This window comes from Helicoverpa armigera, chromosome 9, assembly GCF_030705265.1.
Source record: "Helicoverpa armigera isolate CAAS_96S chromosome 9, ASM3070526v1, whole genome shotgun sequence".
Lineage (NCBI taxonomy): Eukaryota > Metazoa > Arthropoda > Insecta > Lepidoptera > Noctuidae > Helicoverpa > Helicoverpa armigera.
Genome location: NC_087128.1, coordinates 9784047 through 9807334, shown reverse-complemented (window position 1 = coordinate 9807334; position 23288 = coordinate 9784047). Strand labels below are relative to the sequence as shown.

The following is a 23288-nucleotide window of genomic DNA, read 5'->3' as shown; positions in this document are numbered from 1 at the left end:
TCTGACAGCTAGACATTTGGATAAAATATTTTTAGAAATTACAAGTTTTACTTATTGCGGAGATCTGAGCTCCGAATCTTATCTGTAGGATCGATTCATCTGCATACAATCGCATCTAGAAATTGTACGCCGGTACAGACGAACGCGGCGCGCCATGGATGTGGGTGAATGTGTGTAACAATCAATAAAGCGTGACACACACGTTACTTACTTTTTCTTTTGCTCTTATTGAAATGTGGCTCATGAGTACGAAGCTCGAAATTTACTTCCTATATCGTATTTTGAATAAATATAATTTACTTGTCGTTACAAAAATATGATTATAATTCAAAACGATTTTTGGAATCAGATTGATACCCGATATTCTAATCTTAATTCATGTCGAAGTTCTTCATTTATGTTAATTTTTAATTCAAATACAAATTGACTAGTAACTCGAATCGAATAAAAAATAACCTGTATCCAAAGTGAATCCTGTTTATTTAGCATTAACTAAAATTAGTCGGTAGTTGTCAGTCCGAACAATCTCACGTACGTTGAGTCACGAGGAAGTGGGTGATTATGAAACGCGGGCTATCCGGCTACCTGTCACTTGTGCAGAATAACGAGTCATGATCTCTAACCTGACACGTAGGTACGGCCATGGCTTCCACTAATCCGAAATTAAATATCGATACGGCTTAAAAATTCGGGGGAACATTCGAAATGGCTGAAAGGTTATACAGGAAGGTCGTCAGTACGCCCGTGACCGTCCCCGAATTAGGTCAGATGTAGGAGGGGAACGAAGATACCGCACCGAAATTCGCCAGAATTTGGGACATTGTTTTACACCGCCACACTGGCTTATATTTCGGGGAATTGAAAACCTAAAAATTTCACGTAAATGAGGTCTTTTGCAGGTGTTGTTGTACTGGGTCACTAGGAGGAGTAATTTCACATTTCTGTAGTTATCAAATGAAAGTTTGGATCGTTTTGTGACTATGATTCCCTGTTCATTCATAAAATGTCAAGAGGATGAGTATAATCTATTTTGTTTTAATACACTAATAACTCACCAGCGTGTGCGGGCGGGGTGGGCGGCTGTGGTTCCGCGTTCCTCGGTTCGGCATCAACGTCATCTGCGTCGATATCGACAGCGGTCTCAGGGCCCAGGTCTTCGCTGTCGCTGTCGGAATTGTCCACGCCATTGTCTGCGGCTTCGGCCTCGGCCTCGGCCTCCGCGCAGTCTTCAGCCTCGGCGGCTGCTGCGGCCGCGGCGGCGTCTACCTGCCGCCGGCACGCCTCCGTCTCGATGGTGAACGGCGGAGCGTTCATCATCGCGTTGTCCAGCCTATAGAAATTAAAAACGAAAATAGAATAAACTCAGCACACTGTTATACCTACGGGTTTTTTACTTCGCTACATAAATTATGCAATGTCACTGTCTACGTGACATGATTTAGTGCAAAACATTTATGAGCTAGGTTTAGTTATTTTTTGTCTCACTACAGCGACGCAAACAGGAAATGTAATGTTTTTCGTTGCGCGCTTTATGGCAACGCAAGCGACTTACTAATGACAGAAAGAAACCGTCATGGATGCAAAGGAAAAAAGAAAAGGAAACAGGACCAGGGAGGAAAATAATTAAAACAAATGAAATTGCAAGAGTACATTCACGCAAAAAATGTCACACCAAAATAAATATTGAATTAGGTAAAAGTGCTAAGGAAAATCGTTCTACCATCAGTCAAACTTCTAAAAAGAGGGATTATCGGGAATCTAACAAATACTTAAGCTGCCAATTTCGAGAAATCTGGAATCTTCTCATCCGACTTATCCAATAATCCCCTCCTCCACAAATGCTTCATTAATCCTAATTTTATCCTCGAGTCCTCAGTTAGTTTAATATTCAACAAATTATTCAGAGAAAGTGACATAAAACTTTCATTTTCAAAAGACGCGTTAGAAGATAGGCTACCAGCACCAAGGTCGTCTGGTTCAAGATAATGTCATTCGTTCGTCTACATTTTTATACGAGCTGCATATGTATGAATTACCTGTAACCGGTTAACGGCCGAATAGATCTTGAATTGATGATTTTAGAAAAAAAATGTGACGTTGTTTGTGGACGTTAGCTAGCTAATTTATGTACTTTGAAGATTCCTGCACCCAGAATATGACATCATGAATGATATCGTGTACTAAAAATAGGGATTATTAATAACCGCCACTAACATGTGGCAATGTCATTAGTGACACGTTAAAGTCCTGTCAGCAGGTACAGTCAACTTCAGGTCAGTGGTAACAGTTTTATAGGAAAATCGTACTTATTACTATTGAGTTAAGGTGCATGACAGTTACCACTGACGTGCGGTCTACCGTACCTATTGTCCTCAAAGGGGCAAATCGTTTATGTCTTTCTCACTGAACACGAGAGTCATACGAATAAGCAATTAAAATAGTTATAGATTATGGATAAGTATGAAAACAATTTCAATGCTCTGCTTTGGCGTTCTATTATTACAGCAAAACATGACCCTGACGAAATTCTTTCAGAGTCAACGCTAGCAAAATTCTTACTAGTCTTATAAAAAGTGATATGAATAGAATTCTTTGAAATATTTTTTGTCATAACCATTCTGAAAAAGTCCATTGGTGATAATGACTTCATAAACCCAGAGATTACTAAGTAAATCGATGTACTGAGCGAAGTGAGAGTTTGAATAAGATGTCTTTAGAATAGGACTTACCCAAGATCCATGGGCGGGCGGTTGTCTGCGGCGATGTCACGCGGGTCCTTGAGGAACACCACGATTATGGAGATATTGTCGGCGGAGCCCTGCCGCTTGGCCTGCACGATCAGACGCTTCGTCACCGCCTTCAAGTCATCTGCACCAAAACAAACAACAACCAATTAAAACCTTATTAGGCAATAGTTTCTACCACAAAGAACACATTAACAAGCTACAGAATTTCTTAATATTGTTATTATCCTTAAAATATCTATGTGTCATCTAGCACAAAGCTTTGGAGTGTTGCGAAGTCTATTATGTCTGCAATTTGTTGCGGCACAATGGTGAATAGCTCCGACGGATATGGAGTAACCATGTTTATGTTTCGATTTGCCACAGCGCTGGCTGTATGTGAGGATGTCCTTGTTCTGTCTCAAGCCTGTTGGGCGTGACTCACTGGCCACTGCACCGCTATTGTGCCCCATAAACAACTACGTGATAGGCCTTCGTTGATATGAAAGCCGCCGCGCCATTCCTTTTATTTTGCATTGCGTCTCAAGCACACTATAGAATAATTAGGTCGACCTTGATACGCCCCGAGCTGCGTATTTTGCCAACCCTTGTTCGTCTCATGTGTATTCGACTGGTAAATTATGTACATTTTCTGCTAAATTCTCAGGAGAACATTGGCGACCGTCGCGTCGCCGCTTTAATAAAAACATTTTTGTAGGTCATTTTAGAACAGACATAGTTGCGCTATGTTCGCAAATAATATTACGAGCACCACCTTATTTTTTGCTACATTTAGGTCGTTACGTTTAATAATGCTTAGTTGTTGAAGCGTTGATAACATGATAGGCACACATAATTTAATTAGTTTACACGGGCTGTTTCTATTTTCCGTGGAAGGTAACTGGAGCGTAGGCGCGCCCTCTCACAGGGTGTGTCTAACTGGTATTTAAAAACAAGTACGAGCATTTCGTGCGATGATGTGCTTCAGCCGTCGTTTAGCTCGTCGTCTAAGCGCACGCCTTGACTTTGCTCGCTATTTCGGGGCGCGGTCGTCGCCGCCGCCCTTGCTTTTTACCCTGTTTGGTCTGGCGCAAAGCCAACCGCGCCCCGTCTACTCTTATTTCTATCTAAGTCCGTAGAAAGTTGTTAATTTGATTTATAGATCCAGCATATGCTTCCAAAGCTTATTTTAAACCTAATAAAATCTCATTGGACTACACAATATCAAGACATCCGCCTTCTGAAAACACTGTTGATGATCATTGAGAAAAATAGTATCCCTGGCCCACGCTGTGTAAGAAGTAGGCACTGCTTAATGTTTGAGGAATGAGTTTGTGTTACGGTGCGCGGAAGCGGTAAATGTTTATTAGTAAGGTGTATCATGTCGATCGTGGCGCAAGTAGCTCGAGCGGCCGAGGTGATCATTGCGGCGATTACTGCCGCCGGCTAACGGTGGTGCGGATGGAATGCACGTCGCCGGCCATTGTTCCCTACACTACAACTCGAAGCAAAAACCGATCACGGCCCATCGGCGCATACTAAGCCGCGACCGCCAGCCACCTGCCGGCTGACGCTGTCGAGGAATTCCTATAATTATACTAGCCGTTATTGATAATGTCTAACTGCGAGCTGGTTTGCGAGATTAAGGCTAACTTATATTAAAATCCGCAATATATTCAGATTGTCTGAGACAAGTCTATATTTGCGTAGTTGGGTTCTCATGCATATTAAAGGAATGACGATGTAGATAGATAATTGTAGTAGGTCGGAATCAAACGTAGAGAGCAGAGAGAGAGCAGACGGTGCGGTGGGTGGGCCGGGGGAGGGATCAAGTGCAATTTTCCAGCATGGCTCGGCGCAGCGTGCAAAGCCCGGCAGACGGTAGACGGCAAAGATTATTTCCATGTCCGCTGGCTACACAATAACTGCGGCCTCTATTATGGCTGAAAACAGTTATTAATGATACTCATTGAAAACGTAAATTACCATCCTGGATCCCGGGCTGCAAAATCACCTATGTTAAATCCTAATGGCTTTTCTAGATTATAGGTTCAAATAAAGCGAATTGAAATAACAACACTAGGCATTCTGAAATTTTCAGAGCTGTAGGTATAATATACACTAAAATCGTATCGTATAATATACACTATCCGTACCAACAAATTCAATTTATCAACGTGAAAATGGAAAACAATTCACTGAATAAAATTCAGCTCCGTTATTTTATTCCGCGATGCATTAAAAAGCAAAAGCTTTGCCAGCTTTTTAATATAGCTGGGAACTGTGTAGTACAGGTAACGCAGGCAATGCTCGATAAAAAGCCGACTCCCCCCTTTCATGGGGAGGTAGTCTGCATAAAATAAAATCTATTCCAGCTTTCTATTTTATTCAGCTGTTTACCATGAAGCTTTCGAGAATGTTCTGCTTACAACCATTGATAACGGACTGTTATTACTTTTTGCAAGTACATTCTGAATCAACCCGTTTATCATATAAGTACCTAATTGCAATAATGATGCCATAGATAAAAATCGATTAGTGTACGAAGAATAATCGTATTCATTTATGGTTCTGAGAAATGTGTCCATTTCAACAATGATACGTATTACGAATAAGCCAGATACTTATAAGATTTCTTATGGTCGAGCTAATACCTAGAAAATATAGAAATCTATACAATCGATCTGCGGTATGAGATATAGGTACGAAAAGCGCGTGCGGAATGCGAGCGCATTGTGCAATGTGCGACCGGGAATCAAACCCACGGCATCTGCGGTCTAACTGTTCCACGAGCCAATACGCATTACATCACTACTATTGTAATGGTATCTATTATACTAGTATAGCCATTGTATACAGTCCTAGAGCGAAGACATCAGGAATGTACCAACTCTCAGCAGACTTATACTTCAGTACGCAACGTTGAATCCGCTCCCGCTGAAGTGTTAATTAAACGTATAGGTACGTAAATAAGCTTGTCGAGCGTAAAAGCGAGGGGAGGATTATGGCTGCTATTTACACAAGCATGATGGCAAAACAAACTTGACATGACTACTTAGAAGCGAAGGACTTTGGAAATACAGTCTAATCGGCTCTGATGCCTGGCATGCGAGACATACGACAAACATCAGACTTCTACCGCCGCTAAAAGCTTTTCATACTGTCGATACAATTAATGACGTGAGAACCTAAATCTGCTCTTAGGATCAGATCACAGAACAAATAGAATAGTACAAGCTTATCTGGTTATACTATCTTTACCTACTTAACATTCTTCATTTCCACGTAATAATTAATATGCAATGATTTATGCACATAAAGTCACCTCTTTGCTAATCAATGAATTAATCGCGATTATAGAAACCTCTCTAATTGTTAGTGCGCACAGCCAAGCGTAATGAAATTGAGTGGGAACTTTCGTGCACGCTCAACGTTCATCAGTTGGCCGGTAATTGGTTAGCGAGCATGCTTCGGAAAGAGTTATACGTGGCCGAGGCTCCGGGGATCCTTCTAATTAACACTCGCAGTACCCGATCCGAATGCTCTCGTAATTGGAAGGCTGCTGCGCTGTCTGTGTCGCCTAGCCTTGTCACCTGCAGGTTAACCCTTTCGTGAGCGACACTTATTCTAGTAGGTACATTTTCATGACCAAATCTGTATATGGTCTGCTAATTCTTCTTGCTTAGTTATATGTATTTTAGTTTAGCAACACAGGTGTATATTTATAATCTTGTTCCTAAATGGTGTACTATAAATAGCTCCAAATCAAATATCATAAACGGAACGAGGAGACAACATTGTACGATATAAGGATGCAACATTTGCAAGCACTGCCAGGCATCCTGTCCACATGTGGTGTAATTTCACTAATCGCACGGAGGAAATGTGGATCAGAGAGATGCATTCAAACACAAAGCGACCTAAATATGAGACCAGTGCTCTGCAAATGCAAAAAGCCCTGTGTGGATGATGAGAATTGTGTCAATTGCTGAATTTGCTCAATATTATGTTCCAGGAAACGGGGTACGTAGTGCCGTTGCAAAACACGTGAATATTACGCCTCTGTAAATGCTGGATAAAAATAAATCTAACACACTCGTTTACTAGGAACAGCGCTATCGATCGCGTATTATTCCCGGACAAGTTATGTTATGGGCTGTTTTCCGAGTTATTACACAGTTTAGCATTTAGCGCAGGCGACTGGTCCGGGCGGCAGGGCGACAAATCACGCCTGCATTTCGCATTTATATGCAAAAGTTTCGATCCCACGCAACAAGTACCACTTGTCGCCCTCGATAGCCCCGATGTGGTCCTATTGAAACGCCTGCTCATTTTGATTAGTCATCCTGGTATCTCATAATGATAAGTGGCCTTTATGAGTTATTTCAGGAAATAAGGATAATCAAGTGTAAATAGATAAACAGGTAAAATTTATCGGAAAACTTCAAGGGAAAATGCGCTACTATTACAAGTAGATTTGCATCACACAGGTATATTTAGATGTATTCGTTTGTTAGTTTAGTATAATGTTTTATTTAATTAATAGAACGATGTGGTTATCAGATAAGGCTGCCTCCGCATCTTTATTCCCATTACAGGTTAATAACCAGATAAAATAATAGCAGCTCTACATCGTTCGCGTTCTACTCGCCAAGTGTCAATGCACTCGCGACGGACATACTCGGGCATTTTGTATACGTGTACTTTAACTATTTCGCATCTGCCACCTGGCCAGAAACTTTCTGATATAATATCACCGGGAAACTACAATTTCCTTCTACTTCATATTTTAGTAGATTCTTTAAACGGGATAAATCAATAGATATGTATTTAGAACATGTATTTACATAATCATATTTTTGTGAAACCAAAACAGAAACAATAAAAATCTGCTATCAGATGTGGCGAGCGATAACAAAGTGCAACTGTTGATAAATTGTACTCCTAATGACATTCAGTTCGATAAAAAAATACAATAACAAAAACATGAAAGGTTATGTTATGATGCTGCCTTACCATTGTAACGTAACTATTTCGTTTAAGGTAACAAATAGCCTTAAACAAATCAGTTCTAAGATATAACGACGTATACCAAATAAGATTTCTAGAAACACCAGAGGATAATATTTCATCGAAAGGGTGTTATCATAATGTCGTTCTCTCGTCTCCTCTACTTAATAAGCGACAGGTGGGAAAGAACAGCTTTTAAGACATGTTTACTTTAATTCATTCCTAAAATCAAAACGGGAAACATCTGACAAAAATAATGTTCGTGCATCTGCTCCTGATACTGTTGATACACATTTTTTATGGTATGAGTCGTATCTTCAGAATGTGCGCGATCTTAAATGAACGCTTAGTATAAGGAGATAATTTGTTTGGACGGCATGCCACCGAGGTCATCTCTGTTTATCAAGCATGATTCATCCATGTGAACGATATCTCATATTTAGCTATCTGTTGTTAGCTTAGGCCCGTGCTATTATTATGCGATTATATCGCAGTACACCGAAATTCACGGCTCTTATTTTTTCCATTAAAGCTGATTGATTTTCCAACACGTGAACGTTACAGTGAGAGCCTACGCAGCCCAGTTATCGGATCTGTACGTATTAGGTATATTGATAAAGTACAGTTCAATAAACGCTACAAGCGGTCAGTCCGGTAGGTGCTAATGCAAAATTCTTGTAGCGCGGCAAATATTTGTGAGGGCGTAGCCTACCAGGAGGGATGAGGCGTGGACGAGGCGAGGCGGGGACCTACAGGGTTGACAATTCAATCGTGCCGAGTTATATTTTCGTCGCGACACGATATTTCACTCTCCTCATCAGTCCGCAAATATTTACCCAACATTTGCAATGTTTTGAAGGTAACCTTTTAAATAAGCATTGGAATTTCCATTTTACACTTTACATTTTACCTACACATTACTTAGTTGATGAGTGTTGCAAAATTTGAGCGGATTTTGTAATTCTTAGAAATTGGGTATGATTTTACAATTTCACAAAAAAGCATCCTTTGCATCCTTTGCAAATGTGCATGGACGTGTCAAAATGACAGCCCTATCAGTAATTGCATTGCCAATATCGGCAACATGCGCCGGGCGGCGGCGGCTGGCTGCGCGACTCCTCATCTGCTCGGCCTAGCTTCGACGCAATCATTGCAATTTCCGAATCCAACATGCAGTCCGGTTATCGAATTATCTCGACCAAATTGCAGGCTACTCCCCAACCCTGATTACAATTAAAGATCCCATAAAGATAGAAACGTAAAATTGGAAAGAGTACACTGCACCCATATTGGGCACCACGGGTGGTTTATTGACAGCAATCTATTGTTTCAACCATTGATCGAATCTCACAATTAATTACTACCTAGAAATATGGCGTGGCTTTTATCAACTTACAGCAACTTATGTTAAGAAAGCTTAATAATATTTTTCAGCATTAAACAACTTATTAATATAAAGCATTATACCAAGAAAAGAAAAACAAAATCGTAGCTTCAAATGGTTTTCCATCGAAATCGCTTTTGATGATGTACAAAGAACACTCGCAAGACATAAACAAACATTGTCTAGAAATAAACGGATACGCATCGTTGAAGTCACGACCGACGACTACGAACTGGTGTACCTACCTGTTACCTGAACATTGTACTAGGACACTTTATTACTTAAGATACAGTTTGATTATGTATTCGTAACAATATTGGCCAATCCCACATCGCCTACGGACGTATTAGCACACAAATTGAAGTGTAACAACACCGACAGCTGCGTAAATAACACGCTTTGCATTGTGTACCAACATATATTTTGAGTAGGGTACGTTTCCTTGTAAGCAGATGTCTTTGGAATCAAGTATCAACGCTAATATTTTCGATGATGGTAACGATAAATTTATAATTACCGTGTTGGAATTGCAAGACTTGCAACCTTGCAGGAGGAACACCGGAGTGTCGGTTGTTGACCTGTTCGGTTAAAAATACCCGCGTCTCCCTCCCACGCCGGGTCAAGGGTATTACGCTATTTTATGCTGCATGCTTCTTAATATCTTACCGGCTTCGTAGCGAATGTGAGAGGTAAAGAATTTATTCATGCCTTTTGTTGGATTATGGCAGTTGGCACCGATAGGAATGCCTGCATTCAAGTATTCATTTGGCATTAAGACTTTTTCAGGTTCCAGTCACTGTCTTATGATATCAAAACGTAGATCCTCTTAAATAGGTCTTAGAAACAGACTCCCTCCATTACATGCCTCTTAGTACAAGTACTTAGATGTATCTGTGTGCCCTATAAGGCAAGGAGAGCGTGAAGATGCAGTAAAATAAAATTAATTACACATAAACATTAATTCCTGGCCTGGAGTTTAAATGTTAAGATCTGCTCACGAATGGAGGAAAGTTATCATTTCGTGGATCTGCGAGACTCTTCATCACGACACAAATCGTGAGAGAAAGACGCGAGCCACCGGATAAACAAACAACAGCAGCATGTTTACTGAATGAAAGCGAACCGATCGATTAGACAAGTAATAACTTTACAAACAATGGGAGTATTTTTGGTAAGAGAATGCGTTGGCACGGATTGAAAATCTGTCAATGAGTTTGCTTCATGCGATGGGTGTAGATTTCAAATGGTTGACAATGACTAGCAAGCGGTGCTTTCTCGCGGAGTGCGTCGGTGGGCGCCCGCCTGCGCCTCCTTTACATACAATCATACAATGCAAGCGCCCCACAGCCTAGCGAGGCACAATGCCCTGAGGCGGCCCACATCGCGATTGTCTGACTCACCGCGCGGCGCCGCGACGCATACGGGCTTGTTTACACTCAATAAGATTAATAACACACTCAAAAGTCCCTCTGTGAAGGATTTCATACATTGATTGCAGAAATCCATTACTAAATCCGCAACAGGGCTCTACGGCCGAGTGAAGACTGGCGAGATGCAAATTATGCATTTCGATATCTGAGCAAAGCCATAAATAACCGAAACCGACTTACGAAATGCAATTTTATTTACGCAATACATGGTATTGTTATGCCTTAACAAACATAGTGTTTCGTAAATTAAATTGCAAGTTAGTGTTCAAACCGCGTAGACAAACATCACGCGTGAATTTCGCACGGATGGGAAAGGTTTGGAAATGAAATATACATGATGCGATCCTCTATCAAGCATGCAACATTTATTTGTGAAGACATGAACAGACAAATGTGTTTGTCTAAATCAATGTCTCAATCTGAACAACATACAACTACTTCACGGCCCAGTGAAGCACGCTTGTATACTAAATGAGCCGCAACGGAATTAGGTATCCACATATTCACACATAAAGGTAATGTAAGTTGTTGAGTAAGTTACTCAACAAAACGATTTTGCCTAAAGAAATATTACGCAGTCAGGTGGTGATTCACCGCAACTCTATAATTGCTGTTCACAAAAACGAGGTTCGATAACAATAAGTTATCGTTTCGGACAATTAATTCTACTATTCAATTTAGAAATATCCGTCCTGATTGATTACTTGTTTGTGTTTCAGAATCTCTGAAAAGATATAAAAATAATTGCTATTTACGTCCAAATTAAGGAATTCCAATTAATGTTTTAGTTAATTGGGCAAAACTGAATAGCGCTGAAGAAATAGTTTGCAAAAAAGTAACTGTCGCCGCAGGTATGATGTTGCAATATAAATAGTTGATTGTAAAGTTAGCAGCGGAAACTGCAAGCCGGCCAAGGTGTTGTCGCAGTATCCTGTGTGACGGGGCACGTACTCTCGCAAATTGCGCGAAACAACATTATACATGGCGCACCAGGACCGAACAGGCGAGAGCATTTCGCTAAATATAAACTTCATAAGATTTAATAACAGACACTTTGATCTTCTGGATTATTGATTTTCATAAACACCTGTTAATTTATAGTTATTGAGTTTAAGGTGTTATGGAGTGTAAGCTTTTAATTTACTACTTCATTTCGAAACCTTAAACAGAGGTATATATGTATGTATTTTTTTGCAATTGCATCTTAGCTCCTTCACCATGAATTTGCGCTTTAGTAAACTCAACATATTTTTTTATAAATAGTCTTAAATTACTGGTATAATAGTAGCGTTGATTCCTGTAATTACAGTTAATAAATCAAACTATTAGTAATGAGCGTTATGAAAAATGTTTCCTGTTTCACAATGAGCGGGTAGAATGTTAAATACAGCTGATGTTCGATACTATCAATCATGGGAGCTCATAAGCGGTTTCTGAGCATGGGGCTCCTTCACAATCCGTTACAAAGAATTGTTATGTGAAGACATTGCCATAATCTTCCTTAGCGGATTGCTGATGGTAAGGCGCTTGTGTCTGATATGTATACTTTTTTGTATTACTGGTTCTGCATGCTCGAATTCAGTTAAGAAATTACGCAACAAATTATGAACTGCAAAGCCTTGCAAAGGCTAGGATAAAAACTGTGAAATGGTTTTTGTATTTTATGTTGTGTGGAAGGTTTTGAGCATGAATGCAGAAGAAACGATGGATGGATAAAGGTAGGAGTATAATTACCACTAACATATTCAAAACACCATAGTAAGAATAATGAATGACTAATCTGAACCTAATAAGCGGTAGAATCCAATAATTTTTTTTATAAATTTAAAATATAACAGACATAACCACGCATCATAATTAAGTCGTTAACCCATACTTGTTTCCAATAACGTAATTACGAGGCGTGATGTAATAAGAGTCTAGCTGTGTAGACTCACAATGATCAAAACGAACCGTGGGAATCCAAGGAATGTTTTGATAACATTGACCGCAGCTAACTCGACCACTGGAGACTTACAACTATAAGCAACAAAGATTTTATTCTTCTTTATAAAGGTTTCATCAACACTTAAATATTTTTTGCGTGAAACACGAACGCACACACATCTGCGTGTAGAAGGCTGAGGCCAAGAGAAATCGATTCAGCACAATGTTATATTGGGGTCAAAATAAAATGTAAAATATTTTTTTTTATTTATCAGACAGCTCATCATCTACGTATTTAAAAAAAATGTATGAAAGTAAATTGACAACAATGCCATACTTATTTATAGTTCATCCTCCGAGCCTTTTCCCAATCATTTTGGGGTCGGCTTCCAGTCTAACCGGATTCAGCTGAGTACCAGTGCTTTACAAGAAGCGACTGCCTATCTGACCTCCTCAACCCAGTTACCCGGGCAACCCGATACCCCTTGGTTAGACTGGTGTCAGACTTACTGGCTTCTGACTACCCGTAACGACTGCCAAGGATGTTCAATGACAGCCGGGACCTACAGTTTAACGTGCCATCCGAAACACAGTCAATGGTGTCTAAGATATACTTAGAAAGTACATACAAACTTAGAAAAGTTGCATTGGTACTTGCCTGACGTGGGATCGAACCCGCGCCCTCATACTTGAGAGGTTAGTCTTTTACCCACTAGGCCACCACGACTTATTTATAGTTGAATAAATAAAAATAACTTCAATAGATATTTTCTTTAAAGGTATTTCTGTGAATCGTAACAGTCTACTGGGCAAGACAATTTATTGTTTACTGAAAATAAAACAATAGTGTATGAAGTAGAACGTAACCATTCACCTAGTAAACGTACTTTTGTTACAAGAACCTTTTTCATCGTCCTACTGCAAGGTCATAAGAACGAACTTTCAAGTTTCTAATATATTTTCATAATGAAATTGTTTTACGACGATAACAGAAAGCAATTCGATGTCTATGACCATTGCCCACTAGTTACTTCGGACATTTTTTTTTTGTCTAATTCTCTTCAGTCCCTAAGTCCAGACAGACAGAATTCATTGACTTGTGTGTGACAAAAAATTATATTCATTTATTACAACCTGTAAAAGTGTAAAGTATATAAGGTTACAAGGCTTAAACCTTTCTGAAATGTCAAGAGCTACTCTCAACCCTGCAATATTGGTAAGGTAAACGTACCAATACTCGTCGGATTTCGGAAATCACTGACTTTGAAGCGCTACTGTGTGTTAAATATTCAATAGAAAATGAAAATTTTTGCATGACGTGATACAGTATTTATTCATTATTCGAAGTAACTAATGCTTTTTAAATCATTTTGATGGGTTTATATACTTATTAAGGCAAAAGTAAAAAAAGGGCGATTTGTACCAATAGTCGTCTGATTTGTACCGATACTCGTCAAATATTCCCAGTACTCGTCAACTTTTAATGCTAATGTAAACTCTCTGCTCTTGAACATAAGGTTCAAGTTATGTACATTTTTTTGTGCTCGAACGCATGTTAAGTACGATTTCAAAAATCTCTATAGTCAGTTCAAACTGTCTTAAAGGTATCAATAATACAAAAAATATGATTAGGTACAACTAAGCGTTCAAACCCAATAATAATAATTTTGGATAAGCCCCGCAGGGCATATGAGGCGGATCACGGGGAGTAGCGACCCTGCGGGGCTATATATACCGAGTGCTCCAGGGAGAGTATACCCGGAGTCCGGCCTGCCGGAGTGAAGCATGACGGGGGATAGGTCTCTCGCCTCTTGACTTGCCTTCATAGTCCGACCAGAGTGGAGTCGCTAGAGCAGGGTTAGCAGCCCTGCTCGGAGGGTAGGTTGTAAGTTGCGAGTGGGCCGGTGATGCTGGACCCACAGGGAGCGCGTGATCTGCGTTTAAAGTCAGCCGAGGTATCCTCACCCTTCAGCCGCTCTTGTACCTGTTGCCCTCTTGTTGCGATTTAGCGACTGATTCCCGGGGGCCCAGTAAGTGAGGTGGCGAGTCTCCACCTACCATTTTTACATGTATTTAATACATTGTCATCGGCAGGTGCCATATATCCCGTAGTTTCCCCATTCTTAGTCCATTAGCATCCCATCAGAATAGCCCAAGTAGTTTTCGTCCATAGTTAGCAATAGTTTAGCACAGAACCGGGGACTGTCCTTGGGTACATTTCTATAGTGTATACAGGGATAATCGTCGGTTTTGTGTCACCATTTCATTAAAGTTGTCTCAGAAAGGCTTCAGCGTGTTGGCTTCGGCCCCACGTTCGAATCCCAAAAATCCGGGACTCTATAGTCCCGAGGTCGGGTACAAAATATTTAATAATTAACTTCAATAATAAAATTGTAGACTTCAATTCACCCGTATCTTGGCTACGCTTCGGTGATCTATTTGGAAAAGCCGAAGGGCTTGTATGTGCAATTATGGACGAAGTTATCGAATAACTACCTGAGGTAACATATGTCGGGCATGTCACCATCCGGGTGAGTCTATCAGGCATATTATATCTGGTTGTTCTCGTTTGGCTAACGGTGAATATTTGCACAGGCATTATCAAGTGGCCAAGATCATCAGCCAGCAGCTTGATCTTCAATACAAACTTGTAGATCTTGAGGTACCGTACTACAGGTACTCCGGCTGGCCGGAGTGAAGCATGACGGGGGATATTTCTCCCGCCTCTGGCTTGCCTTCTCTTTCTGGACGGCTACTAAGCCTGGCACGGAGGGTAGGTGCGTCGTGATAAGTGACGATTGGGCCGGTGATGCTGGACCTGCAGGGAGCGCGTGGTCTGCGTTTAAAGTCCGCCGAGGTATCCTCACCACCGCACCACCACAGGGCCCTTCAGCCGCTCATGTGACATGAGCGGCTGAAGGGCCCTCTTGTTGCTATTCAGTGACTGATTCCCGGGGGCCCAGTAAGTGTGCTGGCGAGCCCACCTGCCATTTTGACATGTATTTGATACATTGTCATCGGCAGGTGCCATAGTTCCTTATAGACTTACTGGCGACTGCCAAGGATGTTCAATGAAAGCCGGGACCTACAGTTTAACGTGCCATCCGAAACACACTCATTGGTGTCATTGGAGGATATACTTAGAAAGTACATACAAATTTAGAAAAGTTGCATTGGTACTTGCCTGACCTGGAATCGAACCCGCGCCCTCATACTTGAGAGGTTGATTCTTTGCCCACTAGGCCACCACTTTTTTTCCAGGTGCCATAGTTCCTATAGTTTCCTATATCCTAATCCACTAACATCCCAACGCAATAGCCCAAGTAGTTTTCCTGCACAGTTAGCAATAGTTTAGCACAGAACCGGGGATTGTCCTTGGGTTCATTTCTATACTGCATATATATATACAGGGATAATCGTCGGTTTTGTGCCCTCTTGCTTGTAGTTTCTTTCAGTCATGATCTGCTATTAAAATTACGATCATGCAATTACTAAATACATACAATTTTAAATAAAAAAATCTTACTTAAGATTACTCTTTACCCATCAATATCGAATACGGCAAGCAAAGAAGTGACAGCGATGGAAGCTAAGTCATCTTAGTTTTAAAACTGATTTTAATATTTTTGCGTCAAAACTAGTTGAATGACATAATTTTTATACAGACACGTTAGGAATACGCGTGACAACAGTCAATTTTTGCTTGCCACAAATTGTAATCCAAGCGTAGTAGAAACAAAGGCTAGTGCTAGACCTACTTGCACCCAAAGCAGTAGATCTTAATCGTATGGCGGAGGCCTACAGCGGCCAATATATACTTGAAAAAATACTCGTAGAAAGTGCATACTTAATATAATAAATAGCTATTTATTTGCATTTTGTACTGTAAAACACAAAATATCCTCATCATGACGAGTTTAGGTGCAACTTTTGAGCATGTCCCAGTAGTCGTCATAATAATTGTAAAATTGACGGGTTTTGGGTCAAATGGGAGTTTTAAAGTACCAATAGATGTCACATTAAAAAAATATATCTTCTATGTTAAAAGTATTCCAAATTGCATATTACATCGTGAGCAAATAAACTTAACTATCTAATTAAACAAAGAGATATACCACAGACCCCACTGGAGTTATGTAAATCAAAACACAAAACCACGTGATGAGTTTCACTTTTGACAACTGAACTTCACGAAAAAACGATTTTGTTAGAGCACACACGTTTCAAATAACATATCTTAGAAGCCGTGACTGTTAAAACCCCGTATTGTTATTTCAATTGTGCAATATATTATCAACAATATGTTGACATATAAACCGGCCCATTTTAAGTTCAGTAGAAAAAAATAATAAAAGTTTTTAGATTAATTGACGACTATTGGGGCATGACGACTTCACCCGCGTTTACCTTAATGATTTAATAAGAGCTCGTTCTAACCCTATGAACAGACTTTAATTAATGGTGCAGTTGCCAGACACGTCCATTTTGATTAGAAGTTACTAAGTCGTCAGGCTCGCTATTATCTGGCGAGTGGGCACTTTAGCAAGCCGCTAATCCAGTTCCAGCATTAAAAATATACTAGCATCAAGATTTACTGAACCACGTAATCTAGCTAAGGCTAAAAGCTCCGCCAATGGATTTTCGATTGCCGCTTATCTTGGTATACACCTAATTGGGACTGGATAGACTTAGGAAAATACAAAATAGACATTCATTAAACAACTCTTGATTTATTGGCCAAATGTAAAAGTATAATTTTGCGACTGAATTAATAAGACATTTATAAATTGGGTCTAAATTGAACTTAAGTGAATAAAATATTCTGACCATTCTCGCCTAGTAATAAATGTTGAAAACATTTTTTCCTTTCTTATAACGTACAACAGGAATTTCTAATGAATTGCATGATAAACTCAATAAAATGTGATTGAAAGTTAAATAGAAATGGAAGCAAAAGTGTAAGCGGACACGGGTCGTAACGATTAAATTACAAAAGAAAGTCTCTCGTCACACATCATTCAGACAGAAATAAGTTAGTTGCAAGATTCGATGCGTTCAATATTGAAAGCCGGTTTTAAATAAAATTGTGGCGTCGTCTCCAGCAGCGAAGTGCATTGGTAATGCACTGACAGAATTATCGAAGCGTTCGCAGTGTGGGGAGCCAGTTATTTCTGTACATTTCGCGAGAACCGTCGTTAACATCTAAGATGTTATGGCCGGCATAACTTGCGAAACATCGCCCATGCCGCGGACAACGGCCGACGCTCCAGATAGATCCTAAGCGACAGACTACATTTGCACTTTAACTAACATTACATGTTCAGCGAATAGCTCGTCTAAAAATTTCAATCTAAAATGAAAGAAATGAAAAAATTGCATAGAAGTAAATAAACTCTGTCGCACTTAAATACATATGACATACACCAGAGTTGAGCACTTCAAAGCGAACGTTAACTGCTTACTTTGAGCGTTTCTAAACAGAAGCCATAAACATTTGTCGGCAGGCTATGGCTTTTTATCCTTTTATCAAAAAATTACCAGACATCCTGCAATTTACAAGAAATTGAGAATACTCAGAGAAAGTAAATAAAAAACTTTTTCATAAACGAGGCTTTTTATGGAAAATCCATTTTAGTGCAGTCATTGAAGCATTATTGCTACGATTTTTTTTACTGTGAACCGATTTGCATGAAATTTTGGAATTAGATTCATCTTACCCTTAACTTCAAAAGTGAATATGATTTGAACTCCGCCACCCCCCCTGGGGGTGGTTGCCACCCCTTCTTTGGGGTGAATATTTTTTTTGCAAAATAACCTCGGATATCGATAGAAGACCTAATTTTAAGCAAAAGTTGTCTTTAAAGTTAAAAAAAAAATCCAATACTTTTCAAGTTATTGGCAATTGAAAATTCGCAATTCTTTCACGTTTTTCGTCGGTTTTTTGCAAATATCTCCAAAAATATAAGTTTTATCGAAAATGTATGAAGAACAAAATTGTAGCAGGTAAAACAACGAACAATTTGTTTTTTTATAAAATGTCCTAAGTGCAATATTAAGCTAGATATTAAAGATCAAAGCCGTTTTTTATTTTGTCTGAAATTTAATCGTTGTGTTCAATGCCATGTAGCGGCAAGCAGATGCATTTTATACATTCTAATACAAATGGGTTTTGTAGTGCTTTAAATAAGCTTTAAGATGAGCACTATTAAAAGTCTTTTGCACGTAAAATAACTGAGCTGTATTGCAAATAAGGGGAGCATCTTATATTTTTTCTTTTAAATCAATGGGTTTCATAAGTGCCATTTCCACCAAAATTAAAATTAATCGTATTCCGCCTAGGATTAACTTTATTATGAAGTGTTTGATAGATAGTATCAGTTTGGCTGCTTCAGGACAGATATTTTTCAAAAAAGTCACGATAAACGAAAAGAACAAAATTTCTAATGAAATAAAAACCCACTTGTTTTTCATAATATCTCAAAAATTACGACAGATACGTATAAAAGTGTACTGATAAAAAAATTAGGTATTTTTCTGACAAACAATTTGGTTTGTTTGTTTTTTCTGTCAAACAAAAATTGACGGAGATATGATTGTTTAAAGAGCGCGTGGCAGCGCAATCACAGCCTCTCTTAAGCCCTTTAACTCTTCACCGTTTTAGAAAAAAGTTCTTTACTATATATTGCAATGATGGATGTTGTAGCTCTCTTAATTACTTTTACAGTGGTTTTTTATAAATTGTGATAGCATGAAAATTGAAGGAGTTACGGTCAAAAAACTTGTCATATTTTTTTCTACTTAGTAACTGAAAACTTCGGAGTGTCAATATTTGGAGCAATGTGAAAGTAGGCAGTACAATAAAGAGTCACAACTATTGTAATGTGTATATATGTCACCGGAAAATAATAAAACTCGTAAATTGATCAACTTACTAAAATAATAGATGGCATAAACTACGTCGATTAAATTTCAGACAAAATAAAAAAGGGCTTTGATCTTTAATATCTAGCTTAATATTGCACTTAGAACACTTTATGAAAAAACAGATTGTTCGTTGTTTTACCTGCTACAATTTTGTTCTTTATACATTTTCGATAAAACGTATATTTTTGGAGAAATTTGCAAAAAAACGATGAAAAACGTGAAAGAATTGCGAATTTTCAATTGCCAATAACTTGAAAAGTATTGGATTTTTTTTTTAACTTTAAAGACAACTTTTGCTTAAAATTAGGTCTTCTATCGATATCCGAGGTTATTTTGCAAAAAAAATATTCACCCCAAAGAAACCACCCCAAGGGGGGGTGGCGGAGTTCAAATCATATTCACTTTTGAAGTTAAGGGTAAGATGAACCTAATTCCAAAATTTCATGCAAATCGGTTCACAGTAAAAAAATTCGGAGGTTAGACCGTATTTTTCGCTTCAATGACTGCACTATTTAGGTATATCTCACGCAGACCGGTCTTAAGTACTTTACCAAAAGCAAAGATTTGCATCACTGATTATTTCGTGTTTATCGTCACATAAATCAAGGACAAGTTATTGCAATTACAACAGACTGGTAGGCAGGCTGTACTGTACTGGTGGTAAGTGCATTACGAAACCTGCACGCAACGCTGTGCCAACAAAAACTTTCTGCCGAAAGCCGACCAACTGGTACTGTTCAATCTGAGAAATCGTGTCCTTCTAAGGAATCGAGAAACATACAAGTACCTACTTCTTGGGAACATACACGAGAAAGTATTCGATACAATCGAAATATTCGAGTCACTGCAAGAATGGATGATATGTAGGTAATATTTATATGGTCGTGTAACGTAAGGAGGAGGGCGACGCAAATGGAGCGTGCTCGATGCTCGCTTCCACTCGCGTATAAACACGTGGAATGCAAAAAGACCACAAGAATCACGGAAGAATGCGTCGCCGCTCCGATGACGCCGCGACGCCGCCAATGCATTCTATGCAGATACCAGTGCAAACTAAATTTGAATTCACTCATACAAGAGGATGTATTCACATACCAATTTAATCAAAGGTCAAATTAGTATCAATGGATTTTTGGTAATTATAATTTTGTCCATACATATTTGTAATCATTCTTGAACCACATAGCCCTTCCCACAATTATACATGGCCCACTTAAATAGCGTGGTGATGTCATAGATTAATTACAGGAATTTTGCAGCATGGCAGCAAAACCCGGGAGGGCTCGCCTGAAAATTTAAAAATGAAGGCTCACTTTTGTTGTAAAACCATCAGTTTGTCGGAGACTAGAGAATACACTTTATGGATAAAATATTATAATTGCGCCATGTCGTTTCAACCTGTGTTTGATATTGGAGGCCTATTTATTTCCGAAAAGTGCAGAAAAAGTTTTAAATATCTTTAGAATTACATATTAACAAACATCTACCTTATTTAAAATCAAGCTTGAAAAAAAGCATTGGTATTCTTTGACCATCGCACGTATTACTGAATCCACATGACTGCCGGTACCAACATCCTTTTGTATTTAAATAGTTTTTCCTAAGTATTATTCCATAAATAAAGCATATTTCCCAGAAAGAACGTGTGCATCCTCAACCTCAACATTAACGACTACATTTTCCTGTAAAAAAGTCTGAACATAAAACTGTGCATGTCTGATTCAGGCAATAAAACCATGACCAATGGAAACTGTAATCATTTCAGATAGACTAGTCATGAAAGAAACAAGTCAATATTAAAACGCAAAGTGAATGATTTTCTGATGTCTACTTCAAAACATTCGCTAGGACATGAGAGGAAAAAGAGATGTCTTGAGTAATTTTGCAATCTAAATTGCAAGAAATGTTCTGAGTCGTATATTTCTCAAGTCAGTCATCCAATTGATGTGCCTACTTAAAAGTTACAAATAAATGAATCATAAAGCACGCGACTCTATTTGTTAACTCAGCCCAACTGAATGATGCATTGTTCTCGCTATATTATTGAGGATAACACATGCGTTATTTTTAGCACCCCAAGAAATGGTCAGCGTCGAATTTGATTCACTGACTAAGTACGTAAGCAACGTACAGAAGTAATATAATGTTATAGGTACTGTGTTTTATATTTATAGCAAGCCCACTGAATTAACACACTTTGGAGATTCGAATGGAAAGTATAGTGAATACTGAAAATGACTCAGCGAGGGTTACGTGTCGGGTCAGGAGGATGGCGAATATGTGGGCGTGGAGCTGACTTGTAACAGAACCTGTTTGGGTCATGCAACTCATGCGCTTCTATATAAATCCCCGAGCTTTTCTGCAATCGACTAGATGTAGGCATAAATGTATAAACCGAGACTGGGAGGTGGCCTTCGGCTATTTATATCTCCTTAAACATTTATTTTTCTTTGATAGTTAAAACAAATCACACGTCCAGCTGAAACGTGTATAAAGCAATCGTACCACCAACAATGAGTCTGCCGTTACCGTTATATTAAATAAGATAACAGAGACAGATAAGGATATTAAACGATAAAACAGTAATTGGAAAATTACATGTTATCGCGGTTGCCTATAAACTTAATAAGTACCATCGTGTCAATTTCCTTGAAGGATAAGTAATCTATGATTAACAAAGCTTTACATCAATATACCCTGCTAGAACGTTTTTGCCTGTAATTATTTCTAAATCCATTTGTGAGAAGGGTTATCAATCATGTGCTCAACTCCTCAAGCATTACTTACTATGAACGATAGAACATTAGCTCACTGCATACATAGACAGGTTTGTAGTCAGAAAAGCGTTTCAGAGTTCCAACTAAGGATAAATTATCTACACATAATTAGCAACATGATTTTCTTGTTGGACACATATCACCAGCGAGTTATCACCCATTCACAGCAACAAGCACAGCAGAGATCGGATAATAATTAACGGCGAGCTTTCAAAGTGGAGTGCGGTAAGATATTCAGGCAGCCTACACGCCGGTTTTATCCTGAGAGTGTCGCGTGGGAGGACAGCTTGAGTTATCCTGCAGACTCGCAGTAACTAGACTCGATAACACTGCCGATACCACTCCTTAAACATATACATTACAATTAAACTAATTCTTTAGTCACGCCTTTATTAATGCTCAAAATGAAACCCATTTTGTATTACTGTCAAAAATGTTCAACTTGAATAACTGTGCCGATCGTGGGCCGAATGTAGGAGTTCAAAATTAATACTGAAACCGAGTTCCGTTTCGTTACACAGAGAGCGTTATTTAGTAGCCCATTGTTTTTCGAAAAAGCTTCATTGTTCTGTGTCGAAATAGCAATCAATGAGATACAAGTTACTGATTACATTGCATCGATGACAGCTTAATGCAATTAATTTTAAATCCTGGGAACCTTAACGACGATGAAAGTATGTTAATAATGAGCTATAAAATGTACCAATAATTACAACAGCTTCTTCATAACGTGAAAACGTTAACCTCATTTTGACATTGCAAGGAGCCATAACAGTAATTAAGAACAAACCACAAGATGGTTGACAAACCCCCAAGGAACTAAAAGTAGAGTAAAAACATGCCCTTGAAACGGCGACAACCAGCTACTCAATAACAGATATTTCAGCACACTCACACATGAGTAGTCTAGCATTTCTAGGATTGGTATTCAGGGCGCGTCTTACGAGTACTTGCGACTAGTAAATACCAACACATTATTAAAGTAAGTTCCAAAAGCGCTTCGCATTCCGGCGTACATCCGCAACGGTCAACGACTTCGATAAAATTGGATGCAAGTGTTTCGCATCTTACAATAACATAATATGTTACAGATAATAATATATCAGCTGAACGA

At 39.0% G+C, this 23288-nt stretch overlaps 1 protein-coding gene across 1 annotated transcript in view; it reads right to left on the bottom strand.

Moving 5' to 3' along the window:
• The window catches only part of LOC110372609 (titin), a 71075-nt gene that overhangs the window by 7434 nt on the left and 40353 nt on the right, over window positions 1-23288 (bottom strand). Inside the window, 2 exon segments of the mRNA XM_049839309.2 lie at window positions 1056-1330; window positions 2730-2868. Of these exon segments, the coding sequence (XP_049695266.2) occupies window positions 1056-1330; window positions 2730-2868 (414 nt within the window).